Raw genomic sequence first — 25,650 nt, 5'->3', positions numbered from 1 at the left:
GGACATCTTTTCCTCTTCTTTCCTAATCAGTTTTCATACCTACAAGTATAATATGAGTTGTTCACTGAGGGAAAAGACCTTCTTAAATAAAACTACCAGATATTCTCAAACATGGCTGAACAGTGCATGGCTTTCTATTTACTAGCCATTGTGCCAAGTTAGTGTCTTGAAACCAACAGCAGAAACCAGTTTGATGCAGAAGACGAAACTGTTAGGAGAGTATCAGCCTTTAGGCAGAATTGATGGGAAAGCGAACAACCATGCCAGAAAGTAAGCGAGAACCAAGAGGAGCAAGGTGGCGGAATTTCAGCCCAGTCCCTGCAGAGTCTGGTTGGAACACACTGCTGGCCTTGGCCTTGCTGTGCCAGGACATGTGATGTTGCACTGTTCACTGCCACCAGAATGGATTTCGAATGTTCTTGATTGGTTTGTTACTCTCTTCAGATTGAGGTTCCAGGCTGGAACATCTGCTTGCTGAGCTGGAACAGGGAAGATCTGCCACTCTCCCTCTACTGTGGCAGGAATCTAGGCCCCATACCCAATAATCTCAGGACAAAAACAGGAAAGATTGGGTTCTGGGGAGTCCCAGTTGATAAATACATATGGCTTATAAGGGTCATAAAGGATTTGGAATGATTTAATAGTTGATGTATTTAAAATGAAAGGAGAGTGGTTTTTCTAAGCATATCTTCTAAGGGCCAATGAAGAAGGGAAAAAGCAAGTATATTTGTAAGAAAAATAGCACTGATTGGATTTTGGTAGGTGGCAGTGGGTATTTGGGGGAGCATAGGGGAACCTGGTGAAGGAAAAGGGGAAATAAAAAACGGTACTCAGTTTTCCTGTTTGGGGGCTTGAGTTAAAGGAAGTATTAATTATTGAAATGGGAACTACAAGAAATATCATAGGAATTGGGGATCACAAGTGTTGGGAATGGATATATGATCTTCCTTTTGAGTGTGTTCTGTTCATTGTATCTGAAGGACATTCAAAAGAGGAAACATAGAGCTCATAGATGAAGATTTGGATATATAGTTTTGAAACTGTACTAAATATAGAGAATTATGAGTCACAGCCATGTTGATAGGAATTTAATCCTCAGAACTAAATGTGATTGCCCAGGGAGCTCTGTAAAGTGAGAAAAGAGCAGGATTTAGAACATAACCCATCATGGCTGTTTAAGAAACAGGAAAAGGTAGAGGAGCCCATAAAGGAAGCTGAGAAAGTTTGACCCAAGTTATAGAAAGAAAAGTAAAATAATACTTATTTTCTTTATGGTGACTTCATAAATCATGTATTCTGTCTAGGACAGTGGTTTTACACATCTTAGTATCAAAATTACCTGGAATGCTTGCTAAAATTTGGTTTCTTATACCCACCCAGCTTCCTGTATAGCAAGTGCAGAGTGGTAGCCCTTTCTGCATTTTTAGCAGGCATTCAAGATAAGTGATTTCTTGAAATATACTTTGGGAAACACCTTTCTAGGAAACCATGTGAAATGGTTAGTGTCACAGTTGCTTAGAGTCCTAGTTCTTACCACTTAACCATTTGTGTGACTATAAGTTGGTTAAGTTAAGGTTTGTTTTCCCATCAGTGTTTGGGATATAATATATACCTTCTGTCACAAGGGACATATGAGATGTATTATATTAAGATCCTGACATATGAAAGGAGCTTGGTAAATGTGCGTTGTCTTTTTGGAAGCTTAAAAAATCCAGAATGCAGCTGTAAACCTAAAAGACAGTGGACAAGTAGAAGGAAATCTTTTGTCATTAGCCTCGTGTATTATGTTTTGGAGGAGATTGGAGCCAACTGGTTTTACCTTGGAACATACTGCATTAGAATTGTGTAAAATTAAGTTACTGACGTAATGGATTTCATTCTAGTTTCTCCTGGCAGCCTCCAGCTCTGTAGACATTGAGCTTGAGCAATAGGATAGAGGCAAGGTTGAAACGTGAAGTAGAAGCCAAGGAAAATTTAATAGGGGGGCCAACAGCTCAAACATCTGGCAGACATCAGTGTGTTATAGCATACTATAGAAACTAATACTCAAAATGATACTGCTAGATTGTCAAGGAAACATTGAATTACATTTAAAACACATTATTTGAGAAGTTAAGGAAGTATATATTTTAGAAAGATTTCCATCACAATGACTAAAACTTTTAAAAGTTTTGGCACGTAAGGGAATAAGCTTCTGCTGTGTGTGAAGTTCACTAAGATAAATTATTTTATTAGTCTTTCACAGTTATAGGTAAATGAACCTAGATACCTTCTTTCCTATTCAGTTGGCATTTAACTGGTTTTAACAATCTGTGTCAAATCAACAGATGTTCTTGAAGCAATCTCAGAAAATCCCTTGGAACTACTCTGTATATATAAATTTTTGTGGATAATCAAATAATGTTGACGTTTTCTCTGCCCAGAAGTGAAGCTGATGTGAGGGAGAAGAGCAAGTCTTATTATAGCCATGTCTTCCATTTTATGCCTTGAACTTCTTGTACCATGTTGACTAATGGGAAATATAGCTACTTTATTTTTTTAATTTTTATTTTTTCACATTTGCATACTGTATGCTTTTTTCATAGTTTTATTGGTACAATATAATTATACATAATGGTGGGATTTTTGCTTTGTATTCATACATGCAAATGCTATAACAGTATAATTTGACCAGTCTCATTCCCCAGTACTTCCCCTTTCACTCCCTTCCTGCCTCTTTCTTCTACTCTACTGATCTCCCTTCTATTTTATTGAGATTCCCTCCCCCATTTTTCTTTTCCTTTTTCCACTCTACCTTACACATGAGAAAAAACACAGGACCCTTGACTCTCTAAGCTACTTTATGATTATGCTTTTACAAATCTATTGAGGAAGAGTTAGGAATTTCCTTCTGTTTAACCTTTCTGGTCCCATACCCTACCCCACTTGGCTGTTCATATGATTCTTTATCCCCAGTCAAGCAAGTAGGTTTAAGTATTAGTTTCTTTTTTATTACTTTCACTTGGTTAAACAACATCATCTTTTGTTCTGCAGACTTGGGTCTGTCTTTGGCAGAATGAAGTTTTCTTCTGTTACGTCTGATTATTGGCACTAGTTTTGTTACTCATCTTCCAGAACACTCTTTTTCCCTTATGTTGTATTTTTGTCAGTCCTCCATGTCTGTCACATTACCTTTTCTCCCTATCCTCTTTTACTTGTTTTCCTATAGGCTAAGTGAGCTTTTCAAGGTATACATGATCTAGTTTTCAGCAATGTCAGTTTTACTTTTTATCACTCCACTTCTAATACATCATTTATTTATCTACTGCATTTTCCAATTCCTTTATATAGTTTTTTCTCTTGCTTTGCTGACTTCACTTCAATCTCTACCTGTCTCAGCCCTTTTTATTTATGTTATGTCACTTCATCTTTTATCTCTTTTGTAACTTGTATGTGAATTTTTTCTTTTATAAAAGATGTAAAGCAAGTGAGGGGAGGGATAGGGCTGTGGGGATGAGAAGGTCAGTAGAATGAGACAGACATTATTACCCTATATACATGTGTGATTACACTACTGGAGTGACTCTGCACCATGTACAGCCAGAGGAATGAGAATTGTGCTCCATTTGTGTACAGTATGTCAAAATGCATTGTCCTGTAAAATAAAAAACAAACAAAAAACCCCAAAAAGAAATAAACATGTTAAACAATGGCTAAAGTTTACTTTGATTCTCCTACTTTATTTATAACTTCTACATCTCAAAATCTTACAATTTTTTGTATTATATCTTTCTGACACCTGTCTGCTAGTTTGCTTTTCTTCTTTTACCTATCCTGGGACAATGGCCTATCTGTATAATCTGTAATGTTTATAATAAATAGCATTCATGGTCTCTCTCTGGTTGTCCTTTTAGACTTTAATGGAAGATCTGCTGCATGGCCCCATAATGTGTTCCTGGGAATTTTGTATAAAGTGTATCTGCTAGTATAAATCAGGGTCACCTGATCTTATTGCTTCCTAAAAATCTAGTGCAGGAAGGTCTCCTGTTCCCCGTGGCTTTTCTAAACTCAGTCTTTGTAGAACCAGCTTTACGTATCCAAATGTAGACTACCATTCCTTATGCATTTCCACTTTCATGTGTTACACTGATAAGAATTTTAGACCTAAAGTAGAGGAAAAAAGCACAGGCTTTAGATCAGATGGACCTAGCAACTGAAGAGATTGAACCTTTGTGTGGCAGAGGGGAGAGTGACTTGCTCCATATCTGCTCCTTGAAAACACTTTTTCTTGGTGGAGTGGGGTGGGGTGGGGTGGGCATAAAGGAATCTTTCAAAATTGTTCTGGATGGTTTTGATATATTACCTCAGATTATTTTCATTTTTGTAATGGAAATTAAATTTCTTTTGCAGTCTAATGGATCATTGACTATTTGTTGAAAGAGAGAGAATGAGTTTGTGTGTGTGTGTGTGTGTGTGTGTATCTATTTCAGTGGGAAGATAAGAAATGTATGATAAAGTGCTACCTGGCTTGTTTAAAGTGCTTACTATAAATTCATGAGAGAATGAATGCTTTAGTTAGTTTTTTAAAAGAGAATTTTAGAACCAACCATTCTTAACAATTTATTATTTTAATATTTTCCCCTCAATGTTTCTCTGGTTAAATATTTTGCACAGTAGACTTTGGGCATACTGGATCCATAAAATATTCTGTTAAAAAGGGTTCCATAGATGAATGATTTTTGGAAATGGTGCATACTAAACATTTTTCTTAGAAATTCAGTCAGTATGTAAATCTACTAAAGATCCCAAATAGGACATGTTGATCTAATCTGAACTCACCCCCCACAAAACCTTTTAACTTTGTTTAATTCAGCAAAAATCTCCTCAAACTTTTCTGATCATAGAAACATATCAATACCTGAGAAAATGCACTTCAAGAAATGCTATAATTTAAAAGTATAGTTTGTGAACTTCAAAGAGTTAATTGTAGGCAAACTTCAAATTTTTGAATTGAATTTTTTAGTCTTTCAGATATATAAATTATGACTAAATACAATTAGATTGTCCAGATTTAAGTCAATAATTTCTAAATCATATTTCTTTTTATTCAACAGTTTGAATATGATAGGCTCTTCAAAATATAAAATATATGTTACTTCAGGAATTTAATTAGTTTATTTAAGGAAAGGAGATACACACACACACATATACATTTCCATCCTTGATGCACTGAGCTGAGAGACCCCTTTATCCCGTTATGAGATCATTCTCTATTTTCTCAGAGCCTAGTACAATAGACAGTTTGTCCCCTACTCATATTTTGAGTACCATGTATTAGTATGAGAAATAACCTAGAACTATACAGCTTTTCTATCAAAATGGCATAACCAAGTAAGGTAGGAAAGCTAATTTTATTCTCATTTTTAGAGTACTAAACTCTTTGTTGCATTTCTATTTTGTCTTTAAAATAATATCTGACCAAAGTTCCAGCCATCTTTTCTTTCAGTATTTATCATCAGATTCAATTGTGCTTCTACTAGTTTAGCATTGACTGGTTAATAAATCTCAATTTTTGTTATGACTTATAAACTTTTCCACCCTTCTCCAGCCAAGTATTTTGTTTTCACATTATAGCTTTTTTGTAATTAGTTTTGTTTTGCTTTGCATTTAAAATTTAGAGCTACATTTGTACCAAGTTTTGTTTTTTAAGAAAATATATTTTGTTTTGATGATGGTGGTGGGGAGGTAACAGGAGGTAATAGTTAATGAAACCCAGAAAGTTTCAACTAGACAAGTTTTCCATTGACTTTCTAAATCGGAAAGAGCCAGAGTTGGTAGTGGGTTTGTCTAACAAGTTCTAAGTTCTAGTTCTTATATATTCCCTATATACAAGGGTCTTATATCCACACTTCATGAACAAGACCACAATCTCTGGTTCCCATAGATATCCTTTTTAGATGCAACTGTCTCCAGTATATCTGTATTTTAGAATTAAAAATGATATGTAGAAATGTTATTTAAGCATTACATTACTAAAACAATATGACCAAAATTACTCTTTTCTAAGAGTTGACAAAGAAAATCTATATAAAAGAAAATTGACTAAACATTTATATTTGCTGTAGTAAGTGAAATTCTAACTGTGGTTTATCTTCAACAGACAAACAACAGAAAGGTGAATTTGCAATAGATGGCTATGATGTCAGAATGAATAACACCCTTAGGAAGGATGCAAAGAAAGATTGCTGCTTTGAAATCTCTGCTCCTGATAAACGGATCTATCAGGTTGGAGTTTTTGTGTTGCCTTGAAATTAAGTTGATAAGATGTTCTGGTTTCATTTATAGAGACATTAACAGTTTGTTAAAACAGCGCTCACTGACATGTTAGTAATAATAAAAAAATACTGGTTTTTGTACATTGGACATTCATATAAGAGAAAATACATTTTTAAAGAATTCAGATTACTTCAAGTGATAACTTCTTGAAAAGGATGAAGTGAATATATAATTTATCAATTGCTTTACATGTAGCATTTTATATCTATTTTAATAGAGCTGTATGATTTCCTAAAAGAATTACATAGCAGAAAGAGTGAAATTATCAAAGGAAAAATATTAGAGTGGTAATGCATATTGTATTGCTTAGGGGTGTGGGAGAAAATGAAGATAAAGACACGTATCAGCTCTGCAATTCAAGAGCTATCAGCTAGGCATCAATATGGAATGTATGTTTAATAAGTTTTAAATATCTGAGATTGCAGTTGAAAGCCAGTTAATTAAGTTGTCAGGTAGTGTGTTGGAATCTGACAAGAACATTTTTAAGAAAACTATACCCAGCAGTCTAAAGAAATTCATGGGTGTCTTCTAATTGTCAAGGGCAAATTTTGTTCATCAGTTCTGTCTTTGACATTGATGAAGAGAAGCAGCTTTTTTTCCTGCACAGCTGCCAGCTGCTGATCAGAGTTTCAAATCCATCATCCTCTGCTTCAATTACGTAAATTTGTCAAAATTAACTGTACATTATAAGAAGCATCCTTGCAAGAAAAGTACCACTAGACATGAAAAGAATTACTAATGATCTTAAAGAAATGATAAGAATGCGACATACTTTTCATTTCTACAGTGGTGATTTGTGTTCTTATTGTTTGTTCTTTTATCAGTTTACAGCAGCTTCTCCCAAAGATGCTGAGGAATGGGTACAGCAGCTGAAATTTGTATTACAAGGTAAGAACATCAATTGAACATGTAATCCTGGTCTTAAAATACTAAAAAACTGAGTAGTTTTGGTTTTCATATACAAAAGCTTATTGACTTCAATGAGAATGAAAAAGGGAACATGACTGGTTTAATATAGAGACTATTTGCTTTAGATATATAAAAGCATCTTTTCCATAAATGCCAATTGGAAACTTTAAAATCACATATGTACAAAATGATCAACTTAAAAAATGTTTTAAATGAAGAAGAGTATGCATAAAATATTACTGTCACTTTTTAGGATTGTGTTTATTTAGGAAATTTAATTTATAAAGCCTCTTTTGCATCCCTTTAAAATTTGCTTCGTGAAACATTTTTTAGATATGGAATCTGATATTATTCCTGAGGACTATGATGAAAAAGGAGAATTATATGATGACGTTGAGCATCCTCTACCAATCAGCAACCCACCAACAAGTGGGCAACCAATAGACGATGAAATTTATGAGGAACTTCCAGGTATTTATTATCTGGTGATTCATTTAAGATATTTGGGTTCTTTTTGCACATGTGTGTGTGTGTGTGTGTGTGTGTGTGTGTGTGTAATTTGTCATCAAGTTGACACTTGAGTAGAAAATGGTGAGCTATTAGGAACAAGGACAAAGAAAATCTTCAAAACCCTATTTTACATAAAGGGTTCTGCTTGAGGTATTTCAAGCGAGTGGATGTTCGCTTACAAAAAGTGAATGGAACATTAAAATGAAGCAGATACAGTCCTAATCTCTTGGGACTTTTGGCTCATTAGCATTGTTTATGCTACATAATTTTTTAATTAAAAAATTGACTTGCCTTACAGTTTTTTCCACCAACTCACACATCATTTTTTATTTATACATCTTGGAACTTCCATTAACCAGAAGTTCCATGCACACCCCATATGTCATCAACTTCTGCCTCTTCTTCCTCCTTGCCGTTGTGTGTCCCATTGTTTTGGAGGAATGCTGATGAGCTATAAAAACAGGCCTTTTGAGTCTTCTTTACTGATATTTTAACATCAATATGAAATGAAAGGTTTCTTACTGTAAATTCTCAGGCCTGGTGTAGTTAGTGTTCAGATGCCTCAGTATCTGTTGTGTGACACAGAATGACCTATTGGCTAATCCACTTACGATTTTGAGAATCAACCTAAAACAGAAAAGATAGGCATCTGAAATTTAGGATTATTAGGATATAACAACATTTGGGGAATTTATTAGCATTAACCCTCTATGTTGAAATGCCTTTTTCTGACCATTGAAAAGTCAGTAGTAGAGAAGAAAAAAGGATCATAAGCAAAAGGTGAGATTTAACTAATATCTCATGTAGAGAAGCTATTTTTCTCTTGACTAGAACAATTGAATGACATGATATACACCTTTTAAATTGATTTAAAAATTATTTAAGATGTTCTGAATTAATGTACAAGTAGCATTGCAACACAGTCAGTAAAATCCTAATAACAAGATCATGGACTTTAGAGTAAAAAAATTTAAATTCTGGGCTGTATCATTTATTGGTTCAATGATCTTATAAGTTAATTTCTTCATCTATAAAATGGGGATAATATCATTGGGAGGCGTAAGTGTAATTTAGCACAGTGCTTGAATATCTCTATATTTGGTGGAGCTTTTCATTATAGTTCTTCCTTTCTGGTCATCCTAAAGAAATGACATCTGCCATGGCATCAGTTACCTTATGTAGCAAAGAATATTCTTTGGCTGTTTATTTTTAGTCACACCATTTCATTAATAGTTATTTTAGTCTTCAAAATATTTGATAGAACTCATGAGATAGGTAAAACGGAAGAGTGTAGTACGTTTGAAATGATATTACTGTCATATACATTCCATCCCTTTAAAGCCCTATGGTCACTGTATTATAATTATTGAATTAACTGTAAAATTCTATGATTCTTCAACTTGACTATTCTCTCCCTACTACCTGAAGAAAAAAAATCCATCAAGAATAAAGATCAACTATTCATAGTTTTTTCCCATAATAAAGACCCTAGGAAGATCTCCTGTAAGTAGCTTGAAATATAAAACTATGAAACATCTTCTCTAACAACAGCTGTTCTTTCTTATTCTTTTTTGGCCCAAGGCCACATAATTGTTGGAAATAACTGGTTACTCTAAGTAGTGTTACTTCTTGCTGTGGTACTGGGGGAAATTTAAGCTGCTCTGGGATTTCTTTGCCCCTGGCTGGGATCCCCAGTTGCTGTACAAAGTGATTGAGCTTGATAGAGCCTGCAACTGTGCCCCTGGGAAGGGAGCTCTTGGAGGCAGCTGTGGAATGTCTGGTGCTTCTTTCTTCCCCAGTGTAACCCAGAGCCACTTCAACATCTGCACAATTCAGCGAGTTTGTCAAGTCTGAGCCAGCCGCTACAGAGGGGATTTTTTGTAGGGAAGCCCCTAAAGTTATTTCATAGTTAAGAGTTTTTGTTTATTTAAGTATCTACAACTAGGAAAGTAACTTTTTTAATTAAAAAAAATTCTTTCAGGATAAGAATTGAACTTACTGCTTTCATTTCTGTGAAGTTTTAATTTAATTTTGAGGCGAAGGTGATAAGAACTTTAGAAAAGCATGGAGCCCATGGACAAACTGTTGATATTTTTCCAGTTCTGTACAAAGATCTATGTATCACTGGTTCAGTTCCCAGAATTAAATACTACTACCATTTCAACACAATTTTCTGTCAATTTCATATTATTGAAAACTTATCCTCTTAGTTGAAAGACGAGGCCTACAGATGTATTTGAAGAAAAATCTAAGCAGTCAACATGCTACTTTAAATGATAAAGCTCTTTTTCTGGGAAAGTCAAATCTTACTTTAATAAGTTATTTTTTAAAAAATGAAGTAAACCTTCAGTGTTTAAGTCTCAAGAGTAAGAAGAAGAAAACATTGTTTAAAAAATTGTATTGCAAAATATCCCTTGAAAAATGTCTATAATTCCATGGGAGTGTAAATAGTTTCATTGTAATTGTTTTTCAGTTAGAATATTCTAACTTTATTACAGCACCTTCACTTTAATTTCTTGTTCATTAATTTTTAACTAGCTTCATAAAAGAATAAAAATAAATTCTGGATTTCTTTGTGCTTAGGGAATTTATATATATGGCAGAAGGGTTGAGGAAATGGTATTTCTGGGGAGTGGTGAAGGTATTTGGCTTTTCTTCAAAGACCCCAATGCTTTGGCATCTTTTATGTTTTATTACTTATTAGCATAAGCCAATTGGGTTTGTATATATTGTGATATCACTATATTTTTGATTGCACAGCTAATATATTGGTGTGTGTTAAACTATTTTGTAACACAGTAATGAGTTCATTTGGCTTAGCATTTCATAATTTATTGCTCATTTTTTCATCAAAACTATAGAGAAACATTTTTGTCTGATTTTTAATTCTGAAAATGGGAAGAAATACTTGGGAAATTGTTAACAGAAATGAGTCCAGCTTGTTCTTCTAGTGACTGTGTCACTGGATTCCCCCCACCCCCTGCCACCACCACCACACATACACTTTAATGGCAGGTAATTGTGTAGAAACACCACCAACAAAAAAGATTTTTCTAGACAGAGGTGGAATAGAATCATCCTGGTAACGAGAGTAGTAACCACCCATTAGCCTATTAAATCTACAGCTTTCAGGGGAATTGCACTTGAAATGTCTTCTGGCACAGTGGGCTGGAGGAGAGAGGGCAGCAGAAAGCAGGAAGACAAATTTCTATTCCATTAACCTAGTTTTTTTTAGTGTGAATTCATTTTTTTTTTTATTGCAATGACAGATTGAACTATCTGAGCTAGAAAAGAATGTTTTTATCCTTTGGTTATTCAATTACACTTAAATATATTCAGTCTAGTCATATGTATCTAAAATGGAATAAAAAGTAAAATGCAGCTATAGCTTTTTTTCAATGAAACTATTATATGTACATGAAAAAGAATAGTGTTTGGGTAACTTAAATTTGAAGTAATTTCCAGCAGGTGGGCACAAATGCAAATTTAATCAGAATGGTTACAAAGCCTCAAAATATATTTTAGCTTTATTTTCCTCCTGAATAATTATCATTCACATTACCAAGTAGATGTCAAGGTAATAGGGATCTGGTATCCGGTATTAACATATAGTAGGTTCTAACTTCACCAATTTTTCTCATTCCTTTTTTGAGATACAATGGAAATTGTCAGTTAACCTTCACAGAAACACATATATTCAACATTTTAATATTGTTAGTACAGGCAGCCTGCCAGCATTTTTTCTTAAACAATGGTACTGAATTATAAAGTTATTATGGTGATATTGTATCCAAATATATAGTATGGTAAATATTTTTTCCCAAATGTATAACTAGTTTGGAGTAAAATTTTTGGATGGTTTCAGTTCCAAACTCTGCTGAGAGTTATCTGAAGTTATTTTAAAAATAGGGAAAATATTCATAACTTAGGGTCAATGGATGCATATACTATGTTTATATTTTTATCTTTGCTGAATGTAGCTGTGTTTTTAGTGTTCTTTATGTTACCTATTTCAGAATATGATTCTGCTTGTCACATAGCTTTTCTCTACTTTGCCACTGGCATTGCAAACAAAATTCTTTTCATTTCAAGAGATGATATTAATACATTCTAAAACTCAAAAAACCTGTATGCATGAAAAATACATATTTCCATTGGTAGAGAGATAAAGTGACCCATTTTGCAAGCTGTAGTCCTCACCCGGGGAAGATTTTGGCTCCCAGGATACATTTGACAATGTTTGGAGACATTTTTGATAGTTCCAACTAGGGTATGTTTGTGTGTGCTTGCACCTGCATTATAAACATCTAGTGGATAAAGGCCAGGGATACTGCTACAATAAACAAAGAATTATCTGACCCAAAATGTCAGTAGGGCTGAGGTTGTGAAACCTGACCACAGGTATGTATAGACAACTTTTTGTTTATCACATTTTAAAAGATTCATAACCCAAGCTCCAGGAAAGAGTTTATTCATTTTATGGATATAATGTAGGTTTTCTTACATACATAAAACAAAGTTTACATAGAATGTTTCTAGGTTATAAAAGAGCAGCTGGACCTACCTGTCACTGTTTCCTTCAGGACAGTGTTGAAGTTCTGTCTATCTTAGGGAAGTGAGAAAAATCCAAGGTGGCCACAAAGGCAAATAAAAAGAAAAGTAGGGAAGCATTTTCTCTATTCTTACAAGCTACTGTCTGTGAAGGATGAAAACAACTTTGTTTGTTTGTTTGTTTGTTTTGACATGGTGTTTGGATACTTGGTGTATCCTATTAGGATAGGGTTGATTTTTTGAGGCTGACGGGGAAAGACCCACATGTGGACAAAGGACTGGACCTTAACTAAAGGGAGTCAGGCCAGGTGTGGTGGCACTCACCTGTAATCCCAGTGGCTAGGGAGGCTGTGGCAGGAGGATTGCGAGTTCAAAGCCAGCCTCAGCAAAAGCGAGGTACCAGGCAACTCAGTGAGTCCCTATCTCTTCATAAAATACAAAATAGGGCTGGGAATGTGGCTCAGTGGTCTAGTGACCCTGAATTCAGTCCCCAATACCAAAAATATAAAAAATGAGGTAAAATAAAGGGAATCAGGCATCCTGGGGGAATACAAGGCTAAGAAGGTCCAGGGCTACCTGGGATTTGGCAGGTGGCTATAGAAGAACTGAAACTCTTTATGGGAACTGAAGAGACTAGCTCTTCAGTTTACTTGAGGTGGTCCTCTGCCCTTGGAGGTGGCCTGGGAGTCACAGAAGCTGCTCCATGAAGAGGGTCACACACCTGAGTGGACTTTGCAAGCCACAGAAGCTACTTGTTTATGACTCTATGTTCATGTCTTTTTTGTTATTGTCAAGTCTTGATTTTTAGATATGTACATGTCTATATTTAAAAATATATCTGTATTTAAAAACAGTTGTCTCTACATACCTGTTTTTAGGTTTTAAACCTGTACATACCAGAAAAAAACTAAGTATTGCTGATGAGCATAAAAGAAAAAAATGGAAGTTGCCCTTACCCGAGTAAACATTGCTAACTGTATGATATGAATCTTTGTCTTTTTTCTTTTGCCTATTAAAAATATACAAATACATAAACACAAATTTTAAAGCCAAATGATATCTTTCTTTGTATTTACTTTCTTCTGCCCTTTTAAAAATTTTCTTCCTTTGGTTTTCTTCCTCCTTTCTTATTACTTTGTCTTTTCTCATTCACTTATTTTCTTCACTTTCTTCACCTTTTTCTGTTTCCATCCTTTGTTTCTTCCTTGCTTTAATTTCCTTTAGTTCATAAATTTTCTTGAGCACTTACTATGTGCCAGGCTTTGTATCTACTTCACCATCCTTACACAGGCCTCGAAAGGGTGTCATTACCCCTTTCTGGCCCATGCCTTGACTTACTACCTCTAATTCTTCATGATTATTTATATCTTATGTATACAAACTGTATTCATGTCTCATGAATTTGCTGTTTCGCTTCTCTGGCGTAGGAATCCTGTGCTCCAGCAGATAGTTTCAAAACTAGCCTGTGTCTTATAGTCATCGCACTTTCTTTCAAGCCATCATCCACTTCCCTCTTCCTCTCCACTCCGTCTTACCTCTACTTCCCCCACCCATACACCCAGAATACCTTTCACTCTGTCTGTGACTAATAGGTCATAGATCTAGAGCAGGGACTTAGCAGGGAAATGTGCATCATTTTGAATCCCAGCTCCACCCCTTACTATGTGTTTCAGCCAGAAGAGTAAACACAGAAGACAGGTGCAAGAAACAGTAGTAAACACACAAACAGGTAAAGTGAGTCAGTAACTTCATCTATTGCTTATTTCTAAATGAGCCTGATTTTAACTCAATTCAGCCAACAATTAAAAAGTTACATAGAATAAGATGGAGGCATAGGTAATGAAAGCTTGCAAAGTACTGTCTTATTTAGGAGGAAGGAGAAAAGAAGAAATGAGTAGTAGCTTTTGTCCTTGTTGGGAAATGTAGAAGTAGGAATTGCATTTTAAAAATTCACAACTTAAAAATAGAACTAAAAATGCAATTTTAAGTTACCCAAAGCAATAGAAGGGATATTAAAAGTGACTACATAAGAATTTTTTTTAACCCCAAAGAAGGCAGGGGATGGGAAATAAAGGAGCAAAGAGAAAATATGATAAAAATATAAGACTTACTATAAAAAGTAATTATAATACATGTAACTTGATTAAATCAATCTATTAAAAGAAATTATCACATTGGGCATTTTTTAAAATCTAGAAGTACTCTTCTTAGAGAAGTTAGACCTGAAATAAAAACCACATAGAAATTTTCAAAGCAAGGAAAGGGAAATAAATATTTCAGACAATCCTTTCTATAGAAAGCTACTATAGCAATCCTGGACTTTAGGACATAGCAATGGTAAGATTATAAAATACTACATAATAACTGTAAAAGAATAAGCTTTAAATCAGTAATATAAAATATAAGCTTTAAATCAATAATACAAAGACTTGAAAACAAATTTGACAAATCCTCAGTCATAGTAGAAAATTTTAACATACCGCTTTTAGAGCCTGGTAGACCAAGGAAACAAAGCATTAGTAAGAGTATGAAAGATTTTAACCACAAAATTAGTGACCTTGGTCTAATATATTTAAAAACATATAAAATCAGCCTTACAAATAGTGGAGGATTTCTGTTCTCTCAGTACACATTAGAATAATCATGGAAACTGATGGCACATAAATCACAAATCCTAGCAAATTTCAGTGAACCTTTATCATACAGACTATATTCTTTACAATGAAATTTCATTATGAGACAACTCTATTAAGAAAATTAAAAATACCTCAATATCCCTATGTTTGGAGGCTAAAAAGTAAACTCCTAAATAGCTTATGAGCTAAAAGAAAAAAAAATTGCAGTGGAAATGTCAAAATGTGTAGTTCTGAAAGAGAATGAAAATAGTACAGATAAAAACTTTTGGCATTGTGCTTTCAACTGTATTTAGGGGGGTTACAGTGATGAATAAGCCAAATGGGAGAATTAATCACCCAAGAACTGAATATGAGAGAGCAATCTGGAAAGCAACTGTAAGTGCACTAAGAATGTGTAAAGGGAGAAAAGAAGGAAATAGAAACTTTACCAAGAGAAAAGGACCCTACCAAAAAAAGGATCAGACTTGCTTTTTTAAATAACCCAATAGATTCTCTAGAAATTATTGATGGTTTGGATTATTTATCCTCTGAATTCTAAATTTTCAGATACATATATTTATATTATTTGGAGAACAAGAATATGTATTGAAACATCTGAAGCAGAAGGTTAACAAATGTCACTAATCAGACAAAAATGTTGACATTTATAAAGCAAGAAGAAAAATTACACTAATGGGGCTGGGCAATTAAGATTTTTCTTGTGAACCTTATATTCTTCAATTCTAACACTGTGCCAGAAGGTCAGATATCCACACTGCAGGTTTTGTGGCAGAACAAAACTTATTATCATTTGCCACCAAGAAACCTCAACAATTAGTTCAAAGGCCCAGCTTCTCACTACCTTCATATCAGACATTTTAACTGGAGTCTTCATTCTGCAGATATGATTTGCCTCCCAAGCAGAGTAAACAAATCATAGCTGACTTTTGCTTTTAACTCCTGCATGTTTTTGGAAGACAGAATATGATAAAATTTGTGGTAGCTTCACAAAAATTTAATTGCTTTTTTAGGTCCTAGATACACAAGCGCGTGTGCATATGTGCACAAACACCCGTGAGCGGATACATACATCTCTAAAGACAGACTGCAGCAGGAGAGTATCAAGCTTCACTATTTTTGCAGATAGGTCAGCTGGGAATATCAACTTCCTAAGAGTACTTGGCTGCTTACTTTAAAGCAAAGATTAATAAGAATGGACAAGTTCAACAAAATGTCAGTGATAAATATAAGCGCTCTTCATATCTGGCCTCACAAGTACTCAGTTGAGTGGTGCAAAGCTTTCAACAAAGTGGGAAAAAATCCAATCTAACTTAATTAAGCCTAAGTGAAATTTTACCTTGATTTTGTTTCAAAGAAAACATTATTTCATAGATCTGTTCCTCTTTCTTAGAACTTCATTAGAATTCTTATAAGGAAATGACAGCTCCTTATAGCTACTTATTGTCTATTGGCCCCTTTGTTCTTTATCCAGAAGTTGAGATGGGCTAGAAAATGTTTTCTCATAGAAGAACGAGGACATTAAGTTTCAGAGTCCGAGTGGCATTCTCAAGCTGTCTTTGAACCAGATCCTGAATCCCCTACCTGCTTGTCCATGCCTCTTTCCACTTTCCTGATCACAGTTCACGGAACTACAACCTTGCTCTGCTTTCTTTAGCACACACAGTCTTGGGAGCTCTCTTTGTGCCCTGTTTCCTCTCTTTTCCTGCTCACTCACTAACCCCTGGTAGTTTGGTTTTCAGTCCTAATCCCTAACTAAACCAGCTCCTGCAGAAGTCACCAGTACGCCCCCAATCACTAGTCCCGCATCTCACCTTGATCTCTGGAAATTCAGTCTTTCTGGCCATCCCTTTGGTCCTCCTGTTGCCTTCCCCGTTTTTTCTTGGTACATATAATATTTGCACATAAATATTATATTACATATAATATTTGCTCATCATGTTAGATTTCCTAATGCTTACTGATTCTGATTATTTCAGATTATTCATTTTCCAGTATATTCTTTATTTCTTTAATGAAACTTTTTGTTTCTGTTTTGCTTTAGGTTCTTATTATTCTTCACATCAGACATTCTTATTATTATGTATTTCATTCATTCAATGAATATTTATCGAAAGCATGCCAGAATCTGTTCTTGGTGTTGGGAGTTTAAGCATGAAAAAGGCAGATGTGGTCTCTACTAAGATAATTACAGATTGTAGAAAGTGCTGTTAGGGAAGATAAGAGGATGATGGGTGAAGGAGTGACCATTTTATATTCTGCAGTCAGGGAAGAGGTGACATTTCAATGCAAAAAAAAAAAAAAAAGAAGAAGAAGAAGAAGAAGCAAATTCTTTTCAGGCTCAGAGAACACCAAGTGCCAGGGCACCGAGGCTGGACAGGGCTGGAGTGTTCAGGACACAGACAGATGGCATAGCTGTGAGGCAGAGAGAAGTTAAACTGAGATTGGGAAGGGATGCTGGAGCCAGATAAAGCAAGACCTTGTAGGACAGAATCACATCCCTGTGTGTATACCTGACACTTTGAAAAACCTGCACTGAATTTTCAAAGTGAGGCTCATGTGTACAGTGACGTGAGATTTCCCACATACATCAAATACCATTTATTATGATGTGCTTTAATGTGATGAAGATTTTGTATTTGGGAAGCTCTTTCTCTTTTTATATGTTCTTTCTCTGGGCAACTTTATACCTTCAAGTACCACTACATGTAGATGCACACATTAGAGCAAATTAGAACATCTTCATTGGGAAGCTAGCTCATTAAAAGAACATAAGATAATATGATGATAATTTTAATGGTAAGGGTTAACCCTTAGTATGTGTTGTATGTGCCAGGTACTTTCCTAAGCATTATCTCACTTAATAATTTATATACTTTATGGCATCAGTACTATTACTATTTCTGTTTTACAGGTAAGGAAACTGAGGCACAGAAAGACTCAACTTACATAGAGTCATAAACTGGGAAATGGCAGAGTTGGAATTCCAACCTAGGCATTCTGACTCTGGAGGTCAAGTTCGCTTTACCAATAGTTTATTGTCTCTCAATAGAAATTTGGTAAGAATCACCTTGTTCTTGGCCATCAGGTAAACGTGCATTGGCACATATGTTAAAAAGACACTAGGAAGATGGCATACTGACCATATCTCATCTTCACATTGGGCCTCTCCTCTGAGCTCTGGCCTCATTTCAAGTAACTTATATGCTATCATGTCATACTCATATTTAAGATCAGACTCACCATCTTCCTTACAAATAAAGCTTTCTACTTTATTTTCTATTTCTGTTAATAGAATCAGTAGTCATTCCAGATTAAAAAAAAAAATTTAAAGAACCTTAAACCCATCCTGACTCCTTCTTTGGTCACCTCACTTCCCCCAGTCAGATCAGTTACCAGTTATTACTGATCCTGCTTCTAAGATATCATCCATCTCTGGCTCTCCATTCACTCAAGTTTATTGATTTCTCACCTGGATCATTACAAGTGTTCCTGAGGGCTCTCCCCACTTCCAGAGGCTGTATCTATTTCTCTTTCTCCAACCAAACCTGATCCATTCTACACACTACCAAGAGATTGATCTTAGAATATATAGCATGTTCATATTAATCCTTTGTTCAGTAACTTTTTTGGATCCCCAATCCCGAGTGGACTAAGTTCAAACTCACTGGCCAGGCCAAATTCCAGTCTGCTGCTCAAACCCTTGATGCTCCAGACAGACTGAACTTTCACTAATCCTTGATCCTGCACTGTGATTTGTCTTGGTGCCTTATTATAAATCAGTGTGCTGAGTTAAAGAATTAGTTCAAGGACATAAATCCCAATAATTATGGATAAAACAGGTTGTTTTTGTTTTTCCATCCACACTGTCCATGACCATCACTACTGTTTTTTTTCTAATCTATGTTACTATTTATAATGTATAGTACAGATGCTATGATGGTGGGTAAATAACACCTCTCCTCAAATATGCGATAATTTAATTATAGAATCAGGTTTATGAAATCTAACTATTGGAAAAAAAGCTGATTAAAATGTGTATCACTTTTGGCAATTTTAAAGTGTAATGTTCTGTGTCTACACCTCTGTGGAACCTTTATAGTCACTGCATCAGCAAAAATAAAGATACCCGTATAGATCTGTGTATTTATTATACCATTCTATAATATTAGTATAAATATAGCATTTACTCAAAATCTACTAAGAAATCTCATGATCATTCTGTAAAAAAATCAGAATTCCCTTGAGATTCTCTATCTTCCTTAGTCATAGTATGATATTTTTATGAGTACAAGATGGCATAATACCCAACACAGTACAGTATATAGAATAAGAGAATATGGTATGATAATATCATATTCTCCAGTGCCATTCTGGGCACATCCAGAACGTTATCTAAATGCTTGGAGATACCATGTATAAAAGAATTCAAAACCTTCAAAACCGGTTACTAATTTTTCAGTTAAGGGAAAAATATTTTCAAAAAAAAGAATTCTGAAGTTTCTTAAGTCGTAGTTTTCTGCTGCTCCAAAATGCCCAGTGGCTCTCCAGTGCCCATGAAGCACCTATTCCTAACTGTGGCATCCAGAGGTCTTCCCTACAGTGTGACAGAGTCTCACATTCTAGCCTAGTCCTGATTACTGTATGGTACATCTTCTGTTTCAACAAGCTGATTAGTTCCTTGTTCTCCTGCAGGCATTCCATCCTTTTAAAACCTCACATTTTTGGTCACACCTTCCTATCTTCATGGAATGCTCTTGTTCAGTTTCTAGCTAGATTCTTCCCACTTTCCTAGATCAAATCCCAACTCCTCAGAAAAGCTTCTTGTGCACATCCCAGCATGAAGTGACCTCTGCCTCTCTAAACTTTGGCAGCACCATTCATCTGAGAATTAACCTCTTAGGACTTTATGACCATTTTTAATATTGATATCTCCTGTTTTACAAATTTCACTTTTCATGTGATTATTTGGCAAGAAAGAAAATGGATAGATCGTTATAACTTATCTTGATTATATTTATAAGCCCCTAAAGGGTCAAATCTTTTATTTCTTGGCATATCCTTTACATAAGTACCCAAGAATTCAGTACTAATGCTTTGCTCCTAAGAATTCAATAACTAATACCTGAGTAGTGCAAAATTAGAAAATCCCATCAGTCAAATTAAGAGAAATCTTCTCTATGGTGATTGTTTTCTTAATAATACATCAATTATTGCAGAATTCCAAAAGAATTACTAAACATTGTACTATCGATGGTGAATTGAAGTAGAACTTCATTAAAATCTAACATTACTATTCCAGTGAGCATAATCTCTAATAAATAAGGTTATGAAACATAATACATTGAGTGATGAAAAGCTCTAATATCATCAACATTTTGTACCATTAAAGATAGATCATGTACTGTGAGCAACAGGACCGACTTGAGCTCCTAGCTCCCCATGGAGGGCCAGTCATCTCAAGCGAGACATTTCCCAGGAAATGACATGTTCCTTTAGCTCCCACTCATTCATTAAGGGTCATAGGTAACGTAGATCTAAAGAGCACAGGATCATAATGAAAACTTTGAAAAGCTGACATCTGCAAAGATAGATATCACAGAACTTAATGTAACCAGTAAGCAAATGGTGAATGTTTTGTGTAAAAATAATCTCAGATATGAAAAGTTGCATAAGCAGCTTAAAGTATGGTAAAAGAAGGTTAATAGCCAGTGACTGGATAAATGTTGGGAAAATACTTAAAAATGATCTCTCAAGCTACAGTGTGATTCTGTGGACACAGAGGAGCCATGGACAGGCCTAGAAAAAGAGGAAGGCTGTGGTCAAGATTCACTTTATTCACTCCTAATACCAACCATGGCATACTTTAATCCCCATTTCCCTTCTCCACATCTTTTCTTTCAATTAAGTTTACTCCTTTCCACAGACCTTTGCTTGTGAGTCCTGCTCCTGATTTCACATTGTCTATTACACTCATTCACCAGATAACCTCATCTTATTTCTCTGATCTGCCTCTTTTCCTCCTGAAATTACCCGACATCTCGGTTTTTCCTGGAAACTTACCCAATTAGGTGGGTCAAGGTGAAGGTCATCTACACCCATAAAAAAATATCCTCTATCCCCATATTGTTTAAGACTTAAGCATAGGGGCTGGAGTTGTAGCTCAGTGAGAGAGCACTTGCCTAGCACAGGTGAAGCACTGGGTTCAATTCTCAGTACCACATAAAAACAAATAAATAAAATAAAGTTTAAATTCTTAAAAAAAAAAAAGACTTAAGCATAAAATACAGTAACCTCCAAACATGTTGATATACATGTGAGTTCTGAGCCTTGTTATTACTTCAGAATTCATTTCAAAGTATTCTGAAAAGATCAACTAAAATTCTAAAAAATGAACTGAAAAGAAAGGCAGAAAAAGTGAAACGTGAAATAAGAAAAGCAAAAAATTTTTTTTTTTTTTTTTTTTTTTTTAGTATTAGCACTTCCTGTATTCATGCAACAAATATTAATGAGGCAGTTTTGATGCCAGGCACTGTGCTGGACACTAAGGACAGATGTTAACCACTATAACTCAGAGTTTGTTAAGCAGAAAGAAATGTAACAAATAACAAGAAATGGTTATGAAAAGGTAACCAGAGACCAAAGAGAAGCTGATAAAGAACCAGAGGTGCAAACAGTAGGTGAGATAACTGAAAGGGCCTATTTGTTCAATGCTGCTCATTCCCAGCAGGCAGTATGTGGTTCTGAACACCTGCAGAGCATTCTGAAGATGAAAGTGAAATGATTAAGGCAAAGGAGTTTATTAAACAAAGGCCCTTCAAAAAAGGTTTGGATGGGGTAATTATTGGTATATTTGAAAGAGGCCAGATTGAACCTATTCAATTTTACAGAGAAAAAGGGGAATTTATATACATGAAAGGATTTAAGAATTATTAAAAAAATACTTTTAAAAACAACTCTTAAATTACTTTTAAAAGCAACTCTTAAATCCCCTTAACATTTAAATAAGATTTTTGTTTGTTTGTTTCAAAACAATGAAAAAAGACTTTCCAAAAGAAGTGGTAGAAGAAACCCCATTGCTTGAGATATTAAAAACCAGATGGTCCAAAGTCCCAGAAAATATTCACATGGGTTCCATTCTTCACTGGGTGAAAGCAGAGAGACCAGCTTCATGTAATATATGGTTTGCATCTCTAGCTTAGCAATGCTATGAAAATAATGATTTGCATTTCCTTGAACTTTCCTGTAATTTTGTGGCCCTCCCCTGTGCTCTTACAGTGTTCGGTCTTCACTTCTGTTAGAGCTAGCCTCACAGGAATTGCCTGTTAGCTTGGCCACTGGGCCATTCTTCTTCTAGCTTCACATGTCATGAGCTTATAGGGTTTTCTCCCTGTCCCTATGGACTACTGTGCACTATGGGTTCTGGAACCTGCTCCCCTTACATCATGATTCTGCATTTGTTTCCACCAGATCCTTGGGGGTTTCACAATTTTTATGTTGAATTTCTTGGCTTGGGCACACCACACTTGAAGGTTATGTAAATTTGGACCTCCAATTGTACAGAGTTGGAGTTTTGATTTCTCACAGAAACCCCAACATCACCAACATTTTCTGGAACTGAGAAAAAATAAAAAGTTTCCTGTGGCTACCCAGGAATGGCGGGTCGGAGGGGGGTCTCACTTGCAGCTGTCTGTTCTCACAGGCCCAAAGCTTTGTCTCCTGCATCCGTGAAGATGTTCCAACTCCAGCCTTTCCATCCTGCAAATAGTGTGTCCCTTTGAGCAAATGGGGGGAAAAAAAGTTTGTTTCAACTTGGTGTTGCTAGAGGTTGAATTCTTAACCATAAGTAATCACTACAAAGACACTACAATAGATACTTAATTATAGGTACTTGATTTATAAATTTAATTCAAGTTAAATAAACAAAATTCTGAATATGTACTGTGGGCAAGGCTCCATGTGAGGTGCCTAATATCCTCTCTCCTGAGAACTGATGAGCTTTAACGTTTAATATTAATTACTTCTTGACAAGAAGACATTTTTGTTGAATTTATGAAGGAAGAGATCTTAACTGGCTATTGAATTTACGAAGTAAATGATCCTATATAGCTGCTTAATGCCACTTAGGGTAAAAATGACATTTGTATATAAAAAGAATTATAGAAGTTATATCAAGGTAGATCCATCCAGATCCAACTATGGACTTTGATATTTTTCAGCTAAGAATAACACATATTTGCAATCTAAGTCATGTTAAATCAGGTTAATGTGGTGACTTTAGAATAGGTCTTAAAAATGGAGTTGGCATTCCAATCAACTCCAGTCCTTCTAATTTAAATAACTTATTTTATGCCCTATGCCAATCAATCATTTTCTCCCCCAGAAAGTCAAACCAGTTTTTACACTATTCATTTGTAAAACTTACATGACATAAACATTATGTGACAGAAGTTGTTTGTTATTAAGAGAGAGAATATCCTCTCAAAGAAGCTTGTCATCTGGAAATAGGAAAAATCACACAAAGTAATTTTATTTGTATCATGGCTCCTTCACTGTTGGCTACATTTGTGACAGCAGATTTCATACTAAATATTAACAATATTTTGTTTATGCTTGAATGTGCTACAGTAGGATGTAGACTTTATTCAGAATTTTCCTGGTTAGAAAGAAGACTGTTCAGTTAAATGATATACTTGTGGGATGGTAACAAAGAATTATAGACATTATGTATCTAAGAAAAGTAGATTGACACTTTGGTGTCAATTTTTTTTTTCTTTTCAGCACAGGGGATTGAGCCCAAGGCCTTGAACACGCTATGCATCCACTCAGGCACTGAGCTGCATCCCCAGCCCTTCTCACTTTATTTTGAGACTGGATCTTGCAAAATTATCCAGGCTGGTCTCAAATTTACAATCCCCTGCCTCAGCCTCTCGAGTAGCTGGGATTACAGACATGCACCACCACACCTGGCTTGACGTCAAAAATTTTAAAGTTTCACTTTCCCCTTGAAACTTATAAAATTCCTGTCTGGGGGGGTTAAAAAAAGGCAAAATATTCACAATTTCATTTGATTCAAACTAATAGAAACACTAGTTATCAGCAGGCGCAGGCTTTAGGAAGTCATGGATATTAATATAAATAGTATGATTATAATGAATGAGCTGTGGAGACAGTTAATCTATTTGCTGGAAAGAGTTATTATTGGACTTTTATATAGGTCATAAAGTCAGGCTTATATTTCTCATTTTTAAGAACTAATACAATAAGAAAAATTGACATATTTTGTTTGAATTTCTTGTGGTGTTGAAACAAGTCTTATTTGTAAATTTTGATGAGATATTTTTTAAAGAACTTTTGCATTGTGTTGAGTCTTTTGGTTTGTGAAATGTGAATGTGGGTGTCTATGATTTGTTTTGTTTGGATTTTTCTGTTCAATATGTGAAAATACCCATGAGACAGGCTCCTGCTGAATATTTGGTCCCCATGTCATCAGTGCTGTGAGTGCACATTGTCAGTTGTTTAAACATTGTTGAATCCACTGTGGGTTGGCAAGAAGCATCTGGGAGCCAGACCTTTCCTGTGGACACATGCCAAGTGGTGGATTGTATTTCCTCGCTATAGTGAACTATATCGAGATAATTTTTCTTCTTGAGTTTTTTAATCCAGAAATTATTTTCCAAAGCTAAGTAAAGGATTATATGATAAAATCATTTATAAGAAAGCTACTTGAATTCTGTAACCACTGGTTGATTACCACTTTTCTTTAGCATACATGTAAACAAATCATGCAATTGAACCACATGCAGATAGTTAAGATCGTGAACCTAAGTAGACTGTTTGGGAAAGTTCATATTGTTCTGTCATATATTCTCTTTAAATCAATAGTTTACTCTAAGCAAGGACAATAAACATTGAATGACCATTTAAATACTGTAGTTGGGCATGCCATTAAATTTACATGTTTGATTGCATATATAATTAGATGGAACTAAAACCCTAAATTACATTTTATATAATGTACATAATTATAGCATAACATTTATTCTAACTAAAAGTGCCAGAAAAAGTTTATTAAATGTTATATTAAACTTAGAAAACATAAGCAGTTGTGATTTGGGGATGAGAAAACAAGAATGCTGTATCATACTTGAAAATAGACAATAGGTTAGTTTTAGAGCACTGATTGCCTGACCCCAGGCCCCGAAACTGTTACTTCATTTGCTACCCTGGGACACTGTGAACAGAGACCTTGAAAAAGTCACATCTGGTTTGCCCACAGTGTACAATGAGAACACCTTGACTCTTTTACATAAGAGCAGATGCTTTGTTTATGTTGGCTTTATTTCTGGAATCCAAGTAAGGGAAACTTTCAAATGAGAGTTCAGCCTATCCCTTTAGGAGGCCAAAACTGATCAAGTGTATTGTTTTTTAAGCTCAAATTTTTATTCTTAATGTACCTTAAAGAGCATCAAATACTATTTTGTGGAAATGAACACCAGGACTCCATCAGAAGAGTTCCATATGCCTAACCTCCCCTTACTCCCCCAGAAGCTTCTTCCTTGCTTCTTTTGGCAGCCCCTTTCTACAGGAAATATCCTGGTTCTAGAAGATCTTTCCTTTTCCAGGCATTATAACATTTTATCATAAAATTTTCAGTGTGAAAAAAAAAATACTGCTTACTTTAAAATCGAAAACATAATTCTGAAAGTCTCTGCACAGCCCTCCATAGGTT

General features: G+C 35.1%; 1 protein-coding gene across 3 annotated transcripts in view; it reads left to right on the top strand.

Moving 5' to 3' along the window:
• The window catches only part of Skap2 (src kinase associated phosphoprotein 2), a 170,430-nt gene that overhangs the window by 108,657 nt on the left and 36,123 nt on the right, over positions 1-25,650 (top strand). For all 3 annotated transcript variants that reach the window (XM_076835663.2, XM_076835655.2, XM_076835647.2), the window contains 3 exons: positions 6,140-6,264; positions 7,140-7,203; positions 7,558-7,695. In XM_076835663.2, the coding sequence (XP_076691778.2) occupies positions 6,140-6,264; positions 7,140-7,203; positions 7,558-7,695 (327 nt within the window). The remainder of the gene's footprint in view (positions 1-6,139; positions 6,265-7,139; positions 7,204-7,557; positions 7,696-25,650) is intronic.

Source organism: Callospermophilus lateralis, chromosome 1 (genome assembly GCF_048772815.1).
Source record: "Callospermophilus lateralis isolate mCalLat2 chromosome 1, mCalLat2.hap1, whole genome shotgun sequence".
In the NCBI taxonomy this organism is placed as follows: domain Eukaryota; kingdom Metazoa; phylum Chordata; class Mammalia; order Rodentia; family Sciuridae; genus Callospermophilus; species Callospermophilus lateralis.
This window is presented reverse-complemented; position numbering and strand designations above follow the sequence as displayed.